We start from the raw sequence: 24899 nt of genomic DNA, 5'->3' as shown, positions 1-24899 counted from the left end.
TTCGATCGAGTACGCATTATTACTTTATGCCAGGAAGGGCTCTCAACAAGGGAAATGTGAACCAAAGTGATGTTGTTCAGACGTGGAGGAGATACAGAGAGACAGGAACTGTCAATGAGATGCCTCGTTCAGGCCACACAAGGGCTGCTACTGCAGTGGATAGCCGCTACCTACGGATTACGACCCAGAGGAACCCTGACAGCAACGCTACCAAGTTGAATAATGCTTTTCGTGCAGCACAGGACGTCATGTTGCGACTCAAAAGTGTGCACAATAGGCTGCATAATGCACAACTTCATTACCGATGTCCATGGTGAAGTCCATCTTTGCAACCACGAAACCATGCAGTGTGGTACAGATGGGCCCAACAACATGCCGAATGGATCGCTCAGGATTGGCATCACATTCTCTTCACCAATGAGTGTCGCACATACCTTCAACCAGAAAGTCGTCGGAGACGTGTTTGGAGGCAACCTGGTGAGGCTGAACGCCTTAGACACACCGTCCAGCGAGTGCAGGAAGGTGCAGGTTTCCCTGCTGTTTTGGGGTGGCATTATGTGGAGCCGACGTACGCCGCTGGTGGTCATGGAAGGCGCTGTAACGGATGTACGATACGTGAATGCCATCCTCCGAACGATAGTGCAATCATATTGGCAGCATATTGGGGAGGCATTCGTCGTCATAGACGACAATTCGCGCCCCCATCGTGCATGTCTTGTGAATAACTACCTTCAGAATAACGACATCGTTTGATTAGATTCGCCAGAATGTTTTCCAGACGTGAACCCTATTGAACATGCCTGGGATGGATTGAAAAGGGCTGTTTGTGGACGACATGACCCACCAACTACTCTGAGGGATCTGTGCCGAATCGCCGTTGAGGAGTGGGACAATCTGGACCAGGGAAGCCGACTTAAAGAAAATATTGGGGGGAGGGGGGGGGGAGAAAATTTGGGGTCTTGCCCTGGGAAATTTTCTAAATTTTAGATGAAAAATAGTAAGTTTTAAAGTATTTTTAAGCATTTTAGAATCATATGATCAACATTAGAACACCGAAAACTGGACTCTCGATAACTTGACACTCTGGGAAATCACTAGCTTGACACATTTTTTGGCTTTGAAAAAAGAAACAAAACAAACACCCACGGCATTTTCGTAAAAAGCTAATTTAATTTACAGTAATAATCATGCTTATAGAGTATTACAGAGCAGTGAATATATAGCTTTGAAAAGACTGAAATTATATCTAAATAAATCTTAAACTATTATTAAAAGAATAAAACATAAAATATTGCTGTCGGACAGTAATATCACTTTGATTAATAAGTGAAATAGCTAGTTTAAGCTTACTTTGAATAAGGCTCAGGGTTCATTAAATAAAAGCAATATCGGGAAGATATTGCTTTAATACAGTTAATAAAGTTAATACAGTATTCCTAATACTTTCAGTCAAATTGTAAGATAGCGGGTTTTAATTGGGTCTTAACCCTAAAAATATTTAAGTATTTGAAAATAAGTGGTACAGTACTATAGTAATACAATACTACACTAGTACTAGTATTTGGAAACTGAAAATTTAACGTTATGTATGTATTTAATTCCTTATTTTATAAAGATTTTTAATTTTGCTCTAAATGCCATTATTAGAGCTAGAGTGTCGTTAGAAAGGTACAAATGTCGAACGTCTGACTGGATTACTGAATATGAAATCGTTGATGACTGGTCGGATATCCAATTCATCCAAAATAACTCGGTGGGTATGAAGAACAGCCAAGTTGTTCAGTCGCTTCTGACCCATTCTTGATCGGAGATATGACTTCAGACTTCTAAGGGCACTAAATGACCGTTCTGCCGTGGCTGTCGTGATTGGAACATACTCGCAGGACACCTCAAACTGTGGCTACTTTACTACACTTCATTCCATTTCTCGGTGCCTGGGGGTGAACACGTGAGCTCTATACAAATGGGGTCGCCTTGTCTCCCACAAACTGATTAAATAAAGAATATACGTAATGTATTATTAACATTCATTTACATTTCGTGTCGTGAGATCCTTCCTCTATGCATGGAGCGAGTCTTTTGCCCGCTAATTTTTTCTGGGAGGGGTTGGTAGCTAGGGGGCGAGGAGTGAGGGTGTGGAACATCCTTTGGTGGTGGCGCTGTGCATTGGCTCAGTCGATTCCTGCATGTCAAGGTGAGTGCACACGAAAATGTTCCAACACGACACCACCTGCATTCTGGAGTAGCATAATTACATAATTAGGAAATGTTGTTGCTGGATGTCAGCTCTTCCCACCGCATAAAGAGACTCATTCCCCGAAAATTAAACTCTAAATTGTTTAAATAAACAACATTCCATACATTGCCTGTCTACCAGAAAATGTTTAAACAATATTCCATACACTGCAATTGCTTTACCACCAAATTCTGTAAATAAATGAATAAACTATATTCCAAACACCCCCTTGTATCCAATAAATTGTTTGTTGTTGTTGTGGTCTTCAGTCCTGAGACTGGTTTGATGCAGCTCTCCATGCTACTCTATCCTGTGCAAGCTTCTTCATCTCCCAGTACCTACTGCAACCTACATCCTTCTGAATCTGCTTAGTGTATTCATCTCTTGGTCTCCCTCTACGATTTTTACCCTCCACGTTGCCCTCCAGTGCTAAATTTGTGATCCCTTGATGCCTCAGAACATGTCCTACCAAGCGATCCCTCTTCTAGTCACGTTGTGCCACAAATTTCTCTTCTCCCCAATTCTGTTCAATACCACCTCATTAGTTATGTGATCTACCCATCTAATCTTCAACATTTTTCTGTAGCACCACATTTCGAAAACTTCTATTCTCTTCTTGTCCAAACTATTTATCGTCCATTTTTCACTTTCATACATGGCTACACTCCATACAAATACTTTCAGAAACGACTTCCTGACTCTTAAATCTATACTCTATGTTAACAAATTTCTTTTCTTCAGAAACTCTTTCCTTACCATTGCCAGTCTACATTTTATATCCTCGCTACTTCGACCATCAATTATTTTGCTCCCCAAATAGCAAAATTCATTTACTACTTTCAGTGTCTCATTTCGTAATCTAATTCCCTCAGCATCACCCGACTTAATTCGACTACATTCCATTTTCCTCGTTTTTCTTTTGTTAATGTTCATCCTATATCCTCCTTTCAAGACGCTGTCCATTCCGTTCAGCTGCTCTTCCAGGTCCTTTGCTGTCTCTGACAGAATTACAATGTCATCAGCGAACGTCAAAGTTTTTATTTCTTCTTCATGGACTTTAATTCCTACTCGGAATTTTTCTTTTGTTTCCTTCACTGCTTGCTCAATATAGATATTGAATACCATCGGGGAGAGGCTACAACCCTGTCTTACTCCCTTCCCAACCACTGCTTCCCTTTCATGTCCCTCGACTCTTATAACTGCCATCTGGTTTCTGTACAAATTGTAAATAGCTTTTCGCTCCCTGTATTTTACCCCTGCCACCTTCAGAATTTGAAAGAGTATTCCAGTCAACATTGTCAAAAGCTTTCTCTAAGTCTACAAATTCCAAAAAATTAGGTTTACCTTTCCTTAATCTATCTTCTAAGATAAGTCGTAGGGTCAGTATTGCCTCACGTGTTCCAACATTTCTACGGAATCCGAACTAACCTTCCCCGAGGTGAGCTACCAGTTTTTCCATTTGTCTGTAAAGAATTCGTGTTAGTATTTTGCAGCCGTGGGTTATTAAACTGATAGTTCGATAATTTTCACATCTGCGGGATTGGACCTGGCCGAAGTGGCCGAGCGGTTCTAGGCGCTACAGTCTGGAACCTCGTGACCGCTACGGTCGCAGGTTCGAATCCTGCCTCGGTCATAGATGTGTGTGATGTCCTTAGGTTAGTTAGTTTTAAGTAGTTCTAAGTTCTAGGGGACTGATGACCTCAGAAGTTAAGTCCCATAGTGCTCAGAGCCATTTGAATCATTTTTTCGGGATTGGAATTATTATATTCTTCTTGAAGTCTAGGGGTATAAATTGTTTAAACAAACGATATTACCCAAATATTCCATACACCACAATCGATATCCCGACAATTATCCAATCAACTGAGTCTTTTTCCCACCAATTTCCAGATGGGTGAGGTGAGGGGTGGCTCGGGATTTGGCAGAGGGGGAGAAGTTAATTTATTTATTGATTTAATTAATTAGTCAATCAGATTGATAGATTGGGAGGGGCTATTCGAGTAACTCTGGTTTGAAAGTGTGCTTGTATCGGCAAGGAGAGGGTATGGTTGGAGGTTTCCAGAGGAGCGGGTTTGGAGTAGTGGGAGGGGGAGGGGTGGAGGAGCTTTCTCGGAAGGACGTATTTGCCACTGGGGGTCATAAACCACTTAACAGAACAATAGATTGAGGGGAGAGGGAAGAGTAATAAATCAATGAAGTTTGCCCCTTTGCAGCTCGCACAAACAAAATGGTGCAGGAAGAATTTTGCCCTACCAGTCATAGGGTACACAAATTGTCTGTGGTGTGGAAGCGAGGGAGGGTGTGTGTGTAGCATAAATCACTCTCTGCTACTAACATCGCCTAATACAAATTAACATACCATTGAAGTTACCAGGCTGGGTAAAGACTAGGAATAAGAAGACTGCAGAATTACGTCAAATGAATGAGCATCCATCCTCAGAGAGTTTCAATAAATATTAGGCTGACTTATACTCAAGTCACTTCATAGATTTTCGTGAGTTGACACTCCTCTTTTCTCATACCACTCCTTCACCCCTCTACACTTCGTCCTTCCTTTCCATCATGTTTGCACCTCTGAGTTCTGAGATGAAATTAGTTTGCACAATACGAGTTCGTTATCTGTAGCGAACTGTCAATAAACTGCGCAATTATTGGGAGTCTAGGACTACTTCGCCTTGTACAAGTGGTCGTTCTTGGATGTGTAGGCCTAGTAGGTGAGATCCTGTCAACACTCTGTGATGATAAATTTAATGGTTACGTAAGGTAAGGGCGTAGTATGGGAGACACTGTGAGCTATTGAAGCGGTACGGCTGACTGCGGTACGAAATGTGCTTTGTTGAGTGAGATTGCCTCTGAATTGTGCCAGTGTCGATACTCCAGTATGCAAATGACTGCCGCTTTATTTTGAAAGGCGAACAATAAAGAGAGACACATGTTGCGGTGGTACATTATTAACCAAAAGAATTGTAATCTGTACTCAAAAGAATGTCATTTCGTGTGTCTCACGCTGGGAACTGCTACTATCGGTATTTCTCGGAAAAACAGACGATATGGAAACAGACGTAAGTAAACATTTTAACCCTTTCATGAGCATCATAAATTTGTTTCCTTGAGTTCACAGGGATTATTAAACTCCCACATCTGTGTGGTGGTGAGACCTAGCGTGCGCCGACTGGCTCACAGTTTTGGCACCTACTGCGAGAGGTACAGCTCAATTGTTGCAGTCGTGCTTTGTGCGCCTTGTGTTCTGGAGGTTTAGTGTAATTTTATGCCAGTCTGCAACAGATAAAGCTATTTGCCAAGTAAAGCTATTTGTTGTCTTTCTTACATTGTTTATAGATATATACACATTTGTGCACGTATTTATTGATAAATCATTTTTAAATTCGTTTAGTGGTTTTTGGTTATAGCCAGTGTGTGTGTGTAGAGAATTTCTGTTTGTGACTTGTTCATATTTGTGCCTAAATTTTCACATTTATATATTTTACCCAGTGCCTGTTATTTTATTTCCCTTGATTTGATATGAATCAAAAACTCCACAAACTACAGATTTCAGTTTTGTGATGATTGCTTGCCTTCCCCTTCCCTTTATATTTCACCCAGTTGAAATCTGTCTTGCAAGAGCAAGATGAAAAGGGAGCTAGTCGGATTGTCCTCCATTATTACAGTTTCACATGATGAAACTGTTTACTACTGCGAAGTTCAAAAGAAAATAAGAAAGACGATGCCACCATTTGAGTGGCCTACCACCAGTAGCATGTCTTTCTTTCCCATGGTCGTACTGGTCTACAGCTCCCATTGCAGCTGTGTACCCTGCTATGGTTACAAGGCAGGACATAGCTGAGGTTGTACCAGTTTTATTTTTTCTTGTGACGAATCTTATCTTCCAGATGGTGAGCAGCTAACCTTATTATCTTACCATTTTACTGCAGACACACACCCTTTTGTACAAATTATGGTGTGCGCTTACATGCAAATGGAAAACATTTTGCAGCAACGAGCACAAGGAGACATTTCAGACAATGAGAGCACACAGAAGCGGATGATAACTATAAATTTAGTATGTAGCTACTGCAAAGTACCGCGATGTATTCAGCCATGTTTTGAAAACCTTCATAAAAATATTAAACTGCAAGCAAATAAATTTGTTTGACATGATAATGATACTTTCGTCTTTCTAAAATCTTAGTACCCAATAATAAAATTATTTTAAGTGAGATGTATACGTATGTCCTGATGGATTCGAGAAGGAATAAATTTAGGGAATCTTATTCCTCGTGGAGTCCAGTGGGACATATTAGTGCCATTTAAAATAATTATAAAACTATAATCAACAATCGAAATTTAGAAACATGGCCCGACTCAGCATCCATTCCAAAAGTAGGAAACCAGTTTTTACACTAATATGCGAAATTTGAATTTATTCAGTCACTAGAGTGTTAAGACGTGTTTCGGAGGCTTAGTTATCGATATTTTTGAGGAAACCTGTACAGATGTGTATCCTACATTTGTTTGTCACTTGTCTTGTTTTGTGTGCCTGAGCAATTTTAATGAAATGTAGGACCGTCGTGTTTATGTCATGCTGGGTTAGTTTATTTGTTTCTTCAAAAAGGGAAATCGCGAGAATCTCCAAGAGCAGTTTATTCGCGTAGAATATTCGTGAAGTTCTGTAATCTGTTGTATGATGTAACATCCTAGAAGACACCATGCCGTGAAGCCGGATTCAATGTCAACCTGCCACTATCTTCATATTAAAAAAAAAAAAAAGAAAAGAAAAAAGTGGAAGTATCTTCGTGTATGGTACTGGTCGTTGCCACGATGTCAGCGATTCTTCATGTGTTCGTTTGCTTCTGAATAATAGCCAAATACAGAGTGATTATTATAGAGAAACCCACGTTCACTCCGCCTTTATCAAAACTGTGAATTCAAGTTTGTTCTTGTTTGACGAGCAATTTGTTATGGGCAATATGCAAGCTTAAGAATATGATGAACCTCTAGCATTATGCAGCATTTGTGTGGTGCCTTTGACAAGAAACATTTATCGTGTGTTGTAGACTATCTGTGCAGGTCACCTATGATTGCGTTTTGATTATTTCCAAAACGACTGGTTGTACTGCGTTTCAATACTTGCGACGAAGGCGATGGTTTGATCACTTCAATGGCTTCACAAATAGTAGTTTTAGTGTAAACATGAGTTGGTCAATTTTGAGATGTATCATGCCACAAGACCTTAATTTTTAAAGTGACACTAGAGTGTACCTTCTTGCCTATAATTTCTAGTAACCTTAGCATTGTGACAGCAAAGAGAAAAGAAAACAATTGATGTAAAATTATCATATCTATAAGTCATCGCATCGAGTAGGCACACTTCGAAAGTGGTGGAATAAGTGTAAGGGCCTCATTCCAGTTTTAGACTAAGGTTCTCTGTGAACCCTGTTCCAAAATGGAGGTACGGTACCAGAATATCTAAATATTCTCCCGAGTAGAATCAAATAATAATCCACACTCCCAGAACGCCCTAGTGTATTCAAATAAATATATTTCAGAAATATTCTCACCGCAGTAAATTCTCATTGAAATCGGGCCAATGTGCATTGTTGGCTCCTTTCATTGCCTAGTGGCATTTGACCATTTTGCCCGCAATGAAATACTAACTTAAATATAAACAGACTTCGTTTTATGTGAAAGCAGGTTCTTTGTGAAAAATATGAAAATTTTAAATGGTAATGCTCAACTGGTGCATGATTTTTTACTCAGTAAACAACCAAGTCACAACTTTTTACACAGCTGATAATTTTAAATAAGTCGAATAGATATCTTTAATGTAATAAAGGAAATAATTTGAATTGACATTATTATTAACAGAGTTCCTTACACAACATTACCATCCGATCTGTTGACTGCCAAAACAAAAAGGGTGTCTCATGCAGAAAAACAAGCGATACGCACTTAAGAAAAAGGCGAATTATTTTTTTTTAAAAAAGATGATATACATTAGCAATTTCTTTGGTTGAAATTTTATAGAGCTAAGTGTTTGCCACACAGTGGCTTGTATGTACAGACTTTTCTCTTACAGATGGTCTCATGTGTTATTTGTGTTTGATGGAAACAATGCAAGAAAATGAAGCCTAAAGTGCCCCATGAATGATGGAACTGATGGGCATAAACAGTATCTCACTTTCAAAATTTAATTGTGGATTATAGCTTAATTCCACTTAGTGTAATATTTGGGAATTTTGGCCCCTCTATTCGGATGAGTTTGCAGAAAATTCGAGATTAAAACGAGAATGGAGGCCTTGTATTTCCATATGTTCATACAATTTTTCAATTTGTGTTTAAACAGTTAGTCATTACATCTGTTGAAATAGCTATGGCAAATATACGTAGTATGTTTCTATGCTGGTGTTTATAGTTCGCCAATAAAATTTCATAAAAGTTCATATTTCAGGTACAGAGTTTTGTTGATCAAGCAGTTCATAAAAATATTTAAGTTTACATAAAATATTTTGCAGATCGAGAAATTTAAGAAAGTATTTAAGTTCACACACAATGCTTTGTGATTTCTTTAAAACGAGTGTCTTTAAAGTACATTGAAATCATTCATTGATGGCTACTGACATGTGATATCAGTTGTGGCGAGACGAGGTGGTTCTTCGACCAAGGGTGGCGATGGTAGTCGATCTCAGGGCCCTCAGCAGACTGACATGGATCCGGATAAATCCTGTGTTGTCGGTCCCGTATATGACAACATACTTCATGAATGAATGGTTTGTCGAATTTTCATAAGGGTGTCGGGTAGCTCATCAGCAGTGCACGTGAAACACTGGTACAGCAGTATCATGGATGTATAATATGTAGCTTAATCTGTGTGGTTCTGGAATAAAGTTGTGTTATTATGAACAGAACTCTATGAAATACGTCAATGAGTGATCATGCATGTTAAACTCTCTGAGGTGTTAGTCATTAATTGTCTCATCACTTCTTTTGAAATTTTGTGGAATACATACGCACAGTTTTTACAATATGACAAACAAGTGTGACACAGCCGGTATTATTGCTTACCGCGGGAACAACCTTTGAATTCGTTTACTGAGATACTCTCCATCTCGTGTGTACTGGTGCTCATGCGTTGTATCGAATTCACAGGAGTACGTTGCACACCAACGTTGAGTAAGTTAAGTGGATACTTCACTGCTAGCATCCTTATATTCAAAGTTTGCTGATCACGTCAGCTTGCTAATATCGTTCCTGATACCACATGTCTTCCAACGAAGTAAACACAGGCACTGTCACTTCAGCAGTGGGTGTGCATTACACTTATTTTGTATTTTATTTCACCTTTCGTGTTTTGATATATGGGAACGAAACACTGTCTCTTCTGCCCCACGGGTCTTTTAGTAAGAAACGTATTTACATTATTTATAAGATTCTTTTGAAGAATTTTTTTTATTTTCGATCTGTATGGCCGCATTTGCTTATTTATATGACGAATAGCTTCATACTTGCAGCACTACAAACCCGTACATTAGGAATACATGCATTAATATTTAGGACATCATTGTTTTTAAGTTACCAGTAATAAATTCCGACGCATCCTACTGCTATCAGAATGTGAGATGGAAAAATTCAAGACACGTACGAAAAAAGATACTCCTACAGGCTCAAGTAATGCCTGTACTAAAATTGACTGTCATCTGATCATCAGTTACACAGTAGATGATCCATGTCCCATATAGGCGCAGTAATCTAATGCATTGAATCACTTACTGGTAATACTAAGAATTACGTAAGTACTGTGTTACAATTAGAAGAACAATCATCCTTCGAGCTCACATATACATACATGTAGTTATAAAAAAAGTAAAGTGGTGAAGTGTCACAACACCAGAGTTGTGTAGTCTTCACTACCAGTGCTGTCTGTTTTGCTGAGGAACCATGCACCACAGTTTATTTTTATTGATGTCTCACAGAAATGTATGTGCTGTCTATATGTCATTACACTATATTATAGGTGTTCACACATCACTGCTTCAGTGGTAAATTATGTCCACTTAAACCTCATATTCTGTGAGGAATACAGTCTGTGCGCAATACCAATACTAAAGTTAAAAATGTTCTTTGTCCTTATTTAGCTCTATGTACATATAAACATTGTAGTATAAAAGTGAAATAAGCGTCCTCCTTTTATTTGTTAGCTAACACTAATTTGTTTGAAACTGTCTCTTGCTTAGTAAAGGAAATTAATAACCGCTTTAATACATCTTCATACGTAGGTTACTAGACTACAACTAAATTGAGTACATTGTGTACAGCACATTCACTGAAATGAAGGAAGTTCATTACTCTGTGTTCTGGATACATTTCATTTAACAAATAATGTACACAAAAGAAGTTCTTACTTAAATACACTGAATGACTCTGCTAAGCACATCAAACATATTTACACACTTAAAACAACAAAACAAACGGAAATATGTACTGAAGTCCTTTTTACTGAATGTGTTTCTTCGGGTCATGGTGGGAGCGTAGACACTTCGATTTGTCCGAATCAGAGACTAGGATCTTATTAATTGCCGTGGCCCAGGGGTGTTTATCCTTCTCAGGCATGAGTTCTATTATACGAAATTTAATCCATTTACAAATCTACTGAATTAAATGTTCGTAAAGTTTTAAGTACAAAACAACTTCCTTACCAAAATTAATCATTTCAGTTACGCAAAATACATAAAAGGTAATTTTCTCTGCACCAAAAGTTGTAGCTTACTACCCAATATCTAAGACATTACACACGTGAAAAAAATTAAAATAGACACCATCATAAAAGTTGGAAAAATATTTATTGCATATCATTCGCAAGTTTATTATAATCTGGTGAATGATCTGCATAGCCAACATTATACAGTCTGCAAGATGAGTATCAGTCAGTTTATTTCTACGCTTGAATTTCGGAATGTTCATCACTGAAAACGCTGCCTCGGATAGATAAGTTAATCCGAAAAACGATAAAACACACACTACCACTTTTAGAATGTTAGGCTAGGTTTTTACACTTACAAATTTTCGAACGTTGTCTTAATTGTATTCTGACTTCAAGTATATATTTTGAAACCGAACTATTTCCTCTTCAGATCCAGTCACATTACAAGAGAACAGAGTACTCATTTTACTTGAAATATCTCCCACATCCACCTTTCGGAAAGGCTGAGCTATGACAACAGTTTCCATGTCTTTGAAATTTGCAAATCGGTTTTCAAACTCTGCGTACAGCGTTGTCGGGTCGGCCGTATACTTCTTTGCAGCTTCATGATCCAATGATGTTTGTTGATCTGACAGATCTGACTGTATTTGGGAAAAGTGTTTCACATCGGCTAACTGTGCTCTCTAAAGGTCAAGTTCTTGCATGGAACATATTTCTAAGAGGTGAGCGTCATGATGGTTTGGTATCTTTCTTGACCTTCCTTTTTCAACTCATTTAGTTAAACTGTCATGTGTGGTTGGTGTGATGAATGAGTGCTTGCTCTAAATATACAAAAATGTAAGTTAAGGCGGATGAGTAGGGAAAACAGTCGTCTAACGTTCGAACACAGCGTTAGTAATGTGTTGCTTGACATAGTCGCACTGAGTAAATATCTGGGCATAACGTTGCAAACGGTGAGGTTGGGAAGGCGAATGCTCCAGTTCGTTTTATTCGAAGTATTTTGGGAAAGTGTAGCTCATCTATAAAGGACACGGTGTAAATACACTCCTGGAAATTGAAATAAGAACACCGTGAATTCATTGTCCCAGGAAGAGGAAACTTTATTGAAACATTCCTGGGGTCAGATAGATCACATGATCACACTGACAGAACCACAGGCACATAGACACAGGCAACAGAGCATGCACAATGTCGGCACTAGTACAGTGTATATCCACCTTTCGCAGCAATGCAGGCTGCTATTCTCCCATGGAGACGATCGTAGAGATGCTGGATGTAGTCCTGTGGAACGGCTTGCCATGCCATTTCCACCTGGCGCCTCAGTTGGATCAACGTTCGTGCTGGACGTGCAGACCGCGTGAGACGACGCTTCATCCAGTCCCAAACATGCTCAATGGGGGACAGATCCGGAGATCTTGCTGGCCAGGATAGTTGACTTACACCTTCTAGAGCACGTTGGGTGGCACGGGATACATGCGGACGTGCATTGTCCTGTTGGAACAGCAAGTTCCCTTGCCGGTCTAGGAATGGTAGAACGATGGGTTCGATGACGGTTTGGATGTACCGTGCACTATTCAGTGTCCCCACGACGATCACCAGTGGTGTACGGCCAGTGTAGGAGATCGCTCCCCACACCATGATGCCGGGTGTTGGCCCTGTGTGCCTCGGTCGTATGCAGTCCTGATTGTGGCGCTCACCTGCACGGCGCCAAACACGCATACGACCATCATTGGCACCAAGGCAGAAGCGACTCTCATCGCTGAAGACGACACGTCTCCATTCGTCCCTCCATTCACGCCTGTCGCGACACCACTGGAGGCGGGCTGCACGATGTTGGGGCGTGAGCGGAAGACGGCCTAACGGTGTGCGGGACCGTAGCCCAGCTTCATGGAGACGGTTGCGAATGGTCTTCGCCGATACCCCAGGAGCAACAGTGTCCCTAATTTGCTGGGAAGTGGCGGTGCGGTCCCCTACGGCACTGCGTAGGATCCTACGGTCTTGGCGTGCATCCGTGCGTCGCTGCGGTCCGGTCCCAGGTCGACGGGCACGTGCACCTTCCGCCGACCACTGGCGACAACATCGATGTACTGTGGAGACCTCACGCCCCACGTGTTGAGCAATTCGGCGGTACGTCCACCCGGCCTCCCGCATGCCCACTATACGCCCTCGCTCAAAGTCCGTCAACTGCACATACGGTTCACGTCCACGCTGTCGCGGCATGCTACCAGTGTTAAAGACTGCGATGGAGCTCCGTATGCCACGGCAAACTGGCTGACACTGACGGCGGCGGTGCACAAATGCTGCGCAGCTAGCGCCATTCGACGGCCAACACCGCGGTTCCTGGTGTGTCCGCTGTGCCGTGCGTGTGATCATTGCTCGTACAGCCCTCTCGCAGTGTCCGGAGCAAGTATGGTGGGTCTGACACACCGGTGTCAATGTGTTCTTTTTTCCATTTCCGGGAGTGTAACACTAGCGCGACCCATTCTTAAGTAGTACTCCAGCGTCTGGGATGCCCACCAGGTGGGATTAAAGGAAGACATCGAAGCAGTTCGGACGTATGCTGCTATATTTGTTACCAGTAGGTTCGATCAGCAGCAAGTATTACGGAAATGCTTCGTGAACTCAAATAGGGATCGCTAGGGTGGGGGGAGGGGGGGGGGGGGAAGCGACACGCTTTTCTGGAGGCACTACTGCGTAGAATTTAAGAGAACCTCCATGCGAGGCGGGCTGCAGATCGATTCTTCTATTGCAGAGGTACGTACATCACGAAGGTAAGATGAGAGGGCTCGTACGGAGACTTGTAGATAGACGTTTTTCCCTCGCTCTATTTGCGAAATAGCAAATGACGTGTAGTGGTATATGGTTCCCTCCTTCATGCGCGGTACGGTGCCTTGCGGAGTATTTACGTAGATGCAAGACACGCGTTTTCATATCGCTAAAGTATCCTTGCTTATGAAAAGCCTGTACAACACTATGACCTAGGCTATATTCTCTGATCAGGAAGAAAAATCCGTTCCCAGCAGCTTAATATCTGCCACGTCTTTCTCCACACGACTATAATATTAAACTCATTTTTGCCTCATGACGGAGAGCTAAGAGCATGCTCACGTCTGTCACAGGACGCCTCCTCACTTTCCAACTCTCTTAAAGTAAACAAATGTCTCGTCACATTCCAAGTCTCTCAAGGTAACAGCAAAGTTAAGTTGTAAACATCAGGTTTATACTACGTGTCACTTTGTAATTTAGATAATATAACCGATTTTATTACTTTGATCATCTCTCCCTGTTTAGGTGGGAGATTGAAATTCCATTAACAGATCTCGCCAGAACGAAAAAACGCCTGATTACCGCTCCAACTCTTGACTCTCCCTCGCTTCCTCTTGCCCAGCGGCACGTCTTGATATCAGATTCATAGGCTAATTACTTAAATTGAACGTGAGAGTTCCTTTTCATGGTGAGTAATATTTTTGCTGCACTCGGATTACACTCTCCAGGTAAATGTTACAGATGCTTCCGTGATGTCTCTGTAGGCTTCCCACTGGTTGGGTATTCACTTCCTCCGGTCCCAAAATCGGTGGTAACCATCGTCAAATAGCTGAAGACATCCATTGTTAATTGCGTTCTGTCTCTCGGTTGTATTTTTGTACTGGTGGAAGTAAGTCACTTAGAATTCTGCTATACTGCTCCTGAAACAATTCTGCTGAGACCATTTCTGTGTATGGGGAGCGTAGGATGTTTCACCCTCTTCTCCACTCACACGACACCTCCGCTTTCGGGTCGCACGTGAAAAGCTCCCACCGCAGCCAGCGAGTCGTGAACCTCCGCTTCCACATGAGGTCTGTACAGCTAGCGGCCGACAACCCACCGCTCATTGTACCGGACAGCTGATAATGATTCCAGACTCGCAAAAGTTGTCCTATCCTTCTCAGAAGGACTGGGCGCATAAATGTCGCCGAGGTAAATACAATACGTCACTCCATCCACTTTCGGATACACTGACCACATGGAAGAATGTTGTCTCTTTTTTATCGAGAAAACAAAGGACGGAATTTCTGCTGCTGATTGTCTCTCGATAAAAATGTTCGTATTAGCTTCTAACTTTCTCACTGCAGCCACTTTGTGGGATGTTTGTGAGAGGTTGTAATATGTTCGCCCACAACACTTAGAAGAAGTGGTATAGAGCTCACCCCTCAACTCTTTCTTCAGTGTGTCGCCCACCTACCATATTCTCATGAATCTTCCAGTCGTCGATATACAGCGTCTTAATCCTCATGATTTCCACGAGTGACAGATGTCCCCCCACCAAGTCACAGACCCGTGCTAATTCTTCTGAAATCCCATCATCTTCCGAAAGCACTGTTCCATCAATTAGAAGGCTGACTAGATAGAGAGCTATTACAACGAGAAAAATAGTTCAGTAACACGCTGGAAGAAATTCATGGACTGTACAAAGAATTTCAGAAGCATAACACCTACAATTCATCGATATCGAATTGCGGCCCATAAAATATATCATGATGTGTATGCCCTGGTCTCATTTATCGTATACTTATGATTACTACGTTAGAAATACGACAACGAATTGGTGCCAGAGACTTCCTTGACGGCGCAGTGTCTCTTTCTCTCCTCGTTATTTTTATAACAGATTAAAACTACGAACAATAAAAACTTCGCTAATGTCGCCAAGTATCCAATCCAGCAAGATACTAGGCGTGTTTTTTAAGTAAGGTCCGTTTGAACATGAGTACACAACGAAAGATTATGTCAAAAAAGTAAATTCATTTCCAGAAAGTACATACTTCACTCTAATTTTCGACATAGTTGCCAAGTTTGTTCAAACACGCATCATACCTCTCTACCAATTTTGAAATACTCTCTTCATAAAAACTCAATGCTTGCTCCGATAACCAAGAGTTCACTGCCGTTTTCACGTCGTCGTCATCACTGTAACGGTTGCCACTGAGGCGTTGTTTGAGGAGGAGGAACAGATGGTAATCGCTCGGCGCAAGATCAGGACTGTAGTGTGGGTGGTCTAAGACTTCCCAGCCAAAACTGTCCAACAAATTGCGGGTCTGACCTGCAGTGTGAGGTCTTGCATTGTAGTGGAGGACAATTCCCTTTGTCAGCATGCCGCGCCTTTTGTTTTGAATCGCTCTGCGTAGCTTTCTCAGGGTTTGGCAGTATGCTTCTGCATTATTAGTGGTTCCTCGTTGCATGAAGTCGACCAACAAAACACCATGCCTATCCCAAAACACTGAAGCCATGATTTTGCGCTTGGACAGAGTCTGTTTGGCCTTCACCTTTACAGGCGACTGCGTGTGGCTCCATTCCATCCTCTGTCGCTTCGATTCGAGTGTGATATGCGAAACCCATGTTTCGTCTCCAGTTGCGATCTGAGTCAAGAAGCCGTCACCTTCTTCGTGATAACGAGTCAAGAACTTCATTGCACACTCAAATCTTTGGTTTTTGTGGTCCTCTGTTAGGAGTTTCGGGACCCAACAGGAGCACAATTTCCTAAACTTTAGGCGTTCAGAATAAATGTTGTAAAGTACTGATCTCGACATGTCAGGAAATTCGTTTGAGAGGCCTGTTATTGTGAAGCGCCTTTTCTCACGAATCCTCGCTTCAACTGAAGCCACCAAATCGTCTGTAATGGAAGAGGTGCGACCGTAGCAGTCCTCATCATGGACCTTGTCCCGGCCATCTTTGAATTCTCGTGCCCACTTACACACTTTGCTTTCATAACAGTGTCACCGTACACTTCGCAAATCTGACGATGAATTTCTACAGCAGACAGGTTCCTAGCTGACAAAAACCGTATCACTGAGCGAACCTCACACGTGGCGGGCGAGTTGATAGTCTTAAACATTTTGAAAGTACAGAACAGAACCGTACAGGTTAGCTACAGAGCTGAAACTGAGCACAGTTGTTCCCGAGGCATGCTGGTACACGACGCGCGCGCTCGTTGCGGTATGCGCGCGAACTACTAGCGTCTATAACAAAACGGACCTTACTTAAAAAACACGCCTCGTAGTACTGTGTCCTTCTCTTTCTATATATCGAAAACAAATACCATCTGTGTGTTGATATCGAGCATATGTGGCGATCCTATTAAATATACAGGTACTGCCCCATTGGAGCAGGTGGCCAGTGATTGAAGTCGTTTGCACAGACCAGTGTAAGGTTTTGTCGCCTGTACTGTAGGAGGACCATGTCCCACAGACCACCTGTCACAAGAGAGGGTTTGTGTGTTGTTATTTCATAAGCAGTTTCATACATTGTTTTTTGCTGTAAGATATCGAAGGAATGTATGACTACAGCTGTGTACACATCCATACATTTTGCATTTCCATCATGACTTCGAGTCCGAGTCCAGTGCTAAACCGGCATTAACAAGTTTCGATCCATTGGCTCTCACAGGAAGCTGGATATCCCATGGTGTAAACTATGTTACTCCCACAACGCCCAGGATGGTTGAAATAAAAGACAGAGGCGTTGTTTCTTATTGATAACAACGTGGAGGACATCGCAACATATGGAAACTGGATGACTTTGTGGCATTGTGAACCATTTCCAAACAACTGTGCAAAGGTGATGACCTCTACATTCAGTCTTATCTTCCACAGTGATGGGGTAGCAGATGTCCTAGTGTTCCTTCGAAGAGACCTTGTGCATTCATTCCTCATATTGGTGGTGCATATTCCACCCAGGTATATGACCGCTGTTTCGGTGTCCTAGGTGGTAGTCACTCTGACATCCTAATCTTTGGACAGTGCATCTTTCATTTTTATGAGTTATAGGACTGAATCCCGAGGAGCACCGACAGCATGCACATTCAGTCGTTCAAAACTTGTAGTGACCGTCACTAGTGATACAGACTGGTATTCTCTTTCCAGTACTGTAACTGCCATTCTGTGAAGACTGTTCTGTACAAATTTTACCCACATCACCTATCCAATTACATATGATCTCTCTAGATTCTTGCACGCTGAGGAGTTTAGTACCCCTTATTGATTTATAGTTGATATGAGCCTGATACATTTGGGAGTTTTGTGGTGATATAATAGATGATTGAGAAGAAAGAGGAACGTGTGGTCTATGCACAATGCAGCTCCAGATGAATGGAGCTTGAAGTATTTCACGTAAATCACTTGTGCTATAAAGTCTATACGATTGCTGTAGTTTTTTATTTTGCTGAGTAACAATCTAGCCAAATGGCGACATGTTCAGTGAAAAAATTGTTGCATTGTTTGGATTTGACACTAAGAAGATACAGAGAAGAGAGAAATGATCATAGAACATAAACACACGCTCCTAAGGGTACACAGCTCTGCACTTAAGCGTGGTATGATATTGAAGCAGTGTGATTCCTGATAGATAGTTTTGTGGACTGAAACACTGTTAATACTCTGATGCAGAAAATATATGTCCAACACTTGATGTACATTCATCCTGCAAGTTATCTGTCCCATTCACTATGGTGACAAACTTCAAGATGACTTCCCAGTACCTTTTTGGTACAGAATCCAAACACTACAAAATTGAATAGACTTTATTGCACAAGAGGTTTACGTCAAATGTTTCTTACTCTCTCCATCTGGAGCTCAATCATGCATAGATCATATCTTTCTTCTTCTTTTTAATCATCTTTTATATCACCACAATACCCTCAAATGTATCAGGCTCATACTTACCATGATCCAATAAGGAGTGCTGAACTCCACAGGATGCAGTCATCTAGAGAGATCATGTGTAATTGGATGAGTGATGTGAGTAAGACCCACATGGAACAGTCTTCACAGAATGTCAGTTAGAGTATTGGAATGAGAATAATGGTCCATATCACTTGTGTCAGTCAGTACAAGTCTGCAGCAACTAATTGTGCTTACTATCCATGCTCTATGGTATTGAGTCCTGGAGGATACCCCTTGTTCCACATGTCGTTGTGCAGTGTAAGTCATAAAAGTAAAAGATGCAGTGCCCTAAGATTAGGATCTTAGGGGGTCTACCACTAGGACACTGAAACCATGTTCATATACCTGGGTGTAATATCCACCACCAATATGAGGAATGAATGCACAAGGTCTCTTTGAAAAACAGAACTCTGAGACATCTGCTACCCTTTCACTGTCCGTCCCTGGTAGGTGAATGGTCAGCGCGATAGCATGTCTTACCTAACAGCCCGGGTTCGATTCCCAGCTTGGTCAGAGATTTTCTCCGCTCAGGGACTGGGTGTTGTGTTGTCCTTACCATCATCATTTCATCCCCATCGACACGTAAGTCGCCAATGTGGCGTGAACTCGAAAGACTTGCACTAGGCAAATGGTCTACCCAACGGGAGGCCCTAACCACACGGTATTTCCATTTTACCCTGTCGATGTCGAAGATGAATTAAATGTAATGGTTATCGGCTTTGGACAGTTGTTTGGAAACGCTCCACAATGCAGCAAACTATTCCAGTTTCCATGTGTTGCGATGTCCTCCACATTTTTTTCAATCAGAAACACATCCTCTGTTTTTATTTCAAGTATCCCGTGTGTTGCAGGAGCAGCATCGTTTACACCATGTGATGTCCATCTTCCTGTGAAAGTCAATGGATCGAAACGTGCCAATGTTGGGTTAGCACCTAACACAGACCTCAAAGTCATGATAGAAAAATAAAGTGTATGGATGTGTACACAACTGTAGTCATATACTTCTTCGATATCTCAAAGCAACAATCAATGTATCAAACTGCTTATGAAAGAACAACATATGAACCCTCTCTTGTGACAGATAGTCTGTTGGATATGGTACTCCTACAGCACAGGCGACAAGACTTTACATTGGTCTGTGCAAATAACTTCAATCACTGGCCACCTGCTCGTAAGGGGCAGTACCTTTATATTTAATAGGTTCGCCAAATATGCTCAATGTCAACATGCAGACGTATTTGTTTTCTGTATATCGGAATAAAGGGACACGGTAATATCAGGTTCTCTACCGGGTGACGTTAGTGAAGTTTTTATAGTTCGTAGTTTCACCCTATGGACGTTATAAAAATAACGAGAAGAGAAAGAGACACTGCGCCGTCAAGGAAGTCTCTGACACCATTACGCTGCCGTATTTCTTATGTAGCAATCATTAGTATACAATAAATGAGACCAGGACATGTACATGGTGATGTTTATGGACTGCCATTCGATATCGATGAATTGTAGGTGTTATGCTTCTGAAATTCTTTGTGCAGTCCATGTATACTCTGCATGATTGTGAATTTCCTCCTGTACGTTACCGAGCGAGGTGGCGCAGTGGCTAGCACACTGGACTCGCATTCGGGAGGACGACGGTTCAATCCCGCATCCGACCATCCTGATTTAGGTTTTCCGTGATTTCCCTAAATCATTCCGGGCAAATGCCGGGATGGTTCCTTTGTAAGGTCACGGCCGAGTTCCTTCCCCGTCCTTCCCTAATCTGATGAGACCAATGACCTCACTGTCTGGTCTCCTCCCCCAAACAACCCCAACTTTCCTGTATGTTAAAGACTATTTTTCTCGTAACTCTTCAGGCTTTCCCGGCGATCTAATGACGTCTTGGGTTGTCGGGTGTTCTGCCGGATATCAGCGTCGTACTTGCACGATATTTCGGTCACGTAGCTCGTAACCTTCATCAGGTGCAACCTGAGACTGCTTCTCGAGTGGACCTGGTCCAGTATTTATGCCTATGGCCTTCCCCCTCCACCAACGGCTGCAGGCGCTTCCTCTGTGGTCCGTGCCCCCAGGAGCAGGTTTGGTGGGCGCGGACCACAGAGGGAACACCTAGAACCGCAACGTATGGAAAACGGGGCAGCAACGCTCCAGCAGGTCGCAGGGAATGGGCGCGGACCACAGAGGAAGCGCCTGCAGCCCTTGGTGGAGGGGAAAGGCCATAGGCATAAATACTGGACCAGGTCCTCTCAAGGAGCAGTCTCAGGTCGCACCTGATGAAGGTTATGAGCTACGTGACTGAAATATCGTGCAAGTACGACGCTCATATCCGGCAGAACACCCGACAACCCAAAATGTCACTATTTTTCTCGTTGTGTTAGCTCTCTATCTAGTCAGTCTTCTAATTGATGGAAGAGTGCTGTCGGAACATTGATTGGATTTTGGGAGCATTGGCTTGGAGGGCAGCAGCAGCCCCGGCCCCAGCCCCCAGCCCCCTCCGGCCCCCCGGCCCCCAGCTCCCCGGCCCCCAGCTCCCCGGCCCCCCGGCCCCCCGGCCCCACAGCCCCCTGCCCCCCTGGCCCCCTGGCTCCCCGGCCCCCCGGCCCCCTCAGGCCCCTGCTCCTCTGCCCTCCGGTCCCGGCCCTGGCCCCCCACCCCCGGGTCACCAGCCCCCTGCCCCCCACCCTCCGGCCCCCCGGCGCCCTGGCTCCCCGGCTGCCCGGCTCCCCGGCCCCCCGGCCCCACCGGCCCTCCATCCCCCGCCCCCTGGCCCCGGCCCTTCGGCCCCCCCGACCCCACCCCCAGACCCCCTGGCCCCCTGGCCCCCCGGGCCCCTGGCCCCCTGGCCACCCAGCTCCCCAGCCCCCCGGCCCCCAAGCCCCTGCCCCCCTGCCTCCCCAGTCCCGGCCCGGCCACCCGCCCCCGGGTCACCAGCCCCCTGCCCCCTGGGCCCCCGGCCCCCTGGCTCCCCGCCCCCCAGCCCCCCTGGATCCCTGGCCCCCCAGCCCCCCAGACCCCAGCCCCCCAGCCCCCCAGTCCCAGCCCCGGCCCCATCCCCAGACCCCCTGGACCCCTGGCCCCCTGGCCCCCCGGCCCCCTGCCCCCCGGCCCCCCAGACCTTGTATGAGGCCGTGGAGGCCCACGTCCCTACTGTCGCCATCCACCCCCACCGTCCTACCTTACCCCCACAGGTTGTCCTCCTCCTCCGTGAATCCCACCGTCTCTACCGTGCCTTCCTCCACACGTGTGACCTGGACACACTACGACGCCACAGGCAACTCCAGCTACACATCCGAAACTTTCTCGTGTCTAAGAAACGCTCGGACTGGCGACCGACATGCACCCGTTTAAATGCTACCCTACCTATAAACTCGTCCAAGTTCTGGTCAGCCTTCCGTCCCCTTACCTGAACTAAACCCTCCCCCTACTATCCTCTTCTCCATGATGATCACCCCTTCCTGGCCCCCCGTAGTAAGGCCAATCACTTTGCCTCCTACCTCTCTGATTCTTTTCCATCCCTGACGATCCCCAGTTCGATTACTCCCTCTTCCCAGATGTCCACGATCGAACTGACACCTCTGTCCCTCCCCTCACCCCTGGTTTCCATTACTTGTACAACATTGCACACACAGAACTCAATGCCCCTATCACTACACTGGATCTCATTGCTACACTCCGCACAAAATGCAACACCACTCCTGGTCACGATCGTGTCATCTACCGACACCTTCATGAAGCTTCTGTCTCTTTCCTCTCCACCCTGGCCAGGCTCTACAATGTAGTCCTGTCCACCAGCTACTACCCCGACCTGTGGAAAACCTCCCATATCCTGCTGTTCCTTAAACCCGGCAAACCGCCATCTGCCGTCTCCTCCTACCGTCCCATCAGCCTTACCTCGGCCTTCACCAAGGTCCTGGAATCCATCCTCACTCGACGCATCCACCAGCATCTCCGCCAGCACTGCCTCCTTCCCGTTAACCAGTGTGGCTTTCGGCCGTCCTGCTCTTCTGATGACCTTCTCCTTCACCTCACTCATCTCCCTTCAGAAGAGCTTAATTCCCGTCGCTCCGCAATCTTCCTCTCCCTGGACCTCGAACGTGCCTATGACCGCATATGGCATTCCGGTCTCCTCTTCAAGCTCCAAACCTTTGCCCTTCCCATTAACTACGTCCGTCTGATCGGCTCGTTTCTCTCCCACCGTCATCCTATGTCACCACCCATAACACGGATTCCTACACCTTTTTTCCCTCCGCTGGTGTGCCCCACCAAGGCTCCGTCCTCTCCCCCCTTCTGTACGGCGGACATGCCGCATCCGTCACCCCCATCCACCTTCTCCAGTTTGCTGATGACACTGCCTTCCTTGCCCTTGCCCCCACCCTGCAGCGTTCCCAGCACCTTCTCCAATCCCATCTTGACCAGTTCACCGCTTGGTGCAACCAGTGGTTGCTTAAGGTCAATCCCTCCAAAACCCAGGCGATCATTGTAGGCAAAACCACCCCTTCCTTCCGCCTCCTCGATTTCTATCTAACCATCTATGGCCGTTCTATCGCCCTCACCCTCACCCTTAAGTACCTTGGCGTCACCCTTGACCGTCGCCTCTCCTGGACTCCCCATCTCCGGGCAATCCAAGCCAAGGCACGCTCTTGACTCCGTCTCCTCAAACTCCTTTCCAGCCGTATGTGGGGTCTAGACCCCTCCACCATCCTCCACACCTATAAATCCCTCATCTGCCCTATCCTCTGTTATGCTCATCCTGCCTGGATCTCCGCCCCCCCTACCTTTTACAAATCCCTTCAGATCCTTGAACGCCATGCCCTCTGTCTCGCCTATCGCATCTGTCTCCCCTCTCCCATGTGGATCCTGTACGACCTCATTCCGTTTCCCCACCTCCTCCTTTTCCTTGAAAGGATACGGATCCTCTACACCTCCCGTAAACTCGATTCTCCTCACCCGCTTGTCTCCCCCATCCTCTCCCACCCCCACCTGCTGCCGCACCTGTATTCCCACATCCCAGCTGCTCTCCATCTCTCCACCCTGCTTACCCTCTCCCAAGGTGGCTTCCGCCAGCTCCCCCTCCCTGATGATGTCCTCCTCCCCTCCATCTACCACTCATACCAACTTTGATCCTCCCTCCCTCTTCCTGTGTTTGTTCCTTTGGGCACCCTCCCTCCCTTCTCTCCCCCTTCCCACCTTCCTCAATCTCTCCTCACTCTTCCCCCAGGCTTCCCCTCTCCTATCCCTCTACTCCTCCTCCCGTCCCTGCCATTGGCATCTTTGTTCTCCCCTCTCCCCCCCTTACCCTTCTTCCCCTCTTGGCAGGTCCCCGGTCTCGCACATGCTACGTGGACATTCGCGTGTGGGAGATCAGTGTCTCGTGTGTGCCGTCGTGTTTTGTGTTCAGTCTTCACCATCACACTTCATCATTCACCTGTGCCATCGACATCTTCAGTGTTCGTGCGTCGTGTCAACAGTTTGTAGTGTGGATTATCGTCGAGTGTGAACGGCTCTGTGTTTGTATTTATGTGTCTACTGTTTTATTACCCGCCATAATGTAACTTATGCGTATTTTTTCTGTTTTTTCTCATTTTCTATTCTATGGCTGAAGAGCAGCGTAGAATGCTGCTGACAACCTGCCTGTTCTACAGGTTTTAAAATAACGATAAAGAAAAAAAAAACAGGAGCCCTCGCTATCCTTTCTTATGCCAGCGTTACTTGGAATTCCGCCCCTCCCAGGTTCTATAAAGCCCTCCAAATCCTCGAACGTCATTCACTCTGCCTAGCCTTCCGCATCCGCCTCCCGACCCCCACAGGCATCTTCTACTACCTCATCCCCTTTCCCCACCTTCTGTTTTTCCTTGAACACATCCGCACCCTGTATATTGTCTGCTGACTCAATCCCCCTCACCTCCTGGTGTGTCCCTTCCTCTCCACCCCTAGCCTGTTGCCGTGCCTTTACCATTGTGTCCAACCCTCTCTCCATCTCCTCACCCTCCACCTCGTTTCCCAACACAACTACCAGCATCTACCCTTCCTGGATGATGAGCTACGCCCTGACATCAACCTTTCCTACGAACTCTAACCCCACCTTCCTCCCGCCTCCTCCTCAGGGCTCCCTCTCCTCCCCCTCCTCAACAGCTTTCCCCATCCTACGCCCCCTCCCTCTCCTTTGCTCCCCTTCAGTGTCTCTACACTCCTTCCTGCCTTGTCTTCCCTCTTTGTCTCCTGCTCTGACTGTCTCGTGCCTCTTGGTGCGCCCCCTGTCCCCCCCCTTTCCCTTTTC

The 24899-nt window shown here is 44.8% G+C and overlaps 1 protein-coding gene across 1 annotated transcript; it reads right to left on the bottom strand.

Moving 5' to 3' along the window:
• Positions 1-11072: 11072 nt before the first annotated feature.
• Positions 11073-21673, bottom strand: LOC126234271 (S-antigen protein-like). The gene is made up of 2 exons (XM_049942962.1): positions 21099-21673; positions 11073-11139 (listed from the first exon to the last, which is right to left on the bottom strand). Exons 1-2 carry the CDS (start codon positions 21671-21673, stop codon positions 11073-11075), a joined length of 642 nt encoding a protein of 213 aa, XP_049798919.1.
• Positions 21674-24899: the final 3226 nt, after the last annotated feature.

Source organism: Schistocerca nitens, chromosome 2 (assembly GCF_023898315.1).
Source record: "Schistocerca nitens isolate TAMUIC-IGC-003100 chromosome 2, iqSchNite1.1, whole genome shotgun sequence".
In the NCBI taxonomy this organism is placed as follows: Eukaryota; Metazoa; Arthropoda; class Insecta; order Orthoptera; family Acrididae; genus Schistocerca; species Schistocerca nitens.
This window is presented reverse-complemented; position numbering and strand designations above follow the sequence as displayed.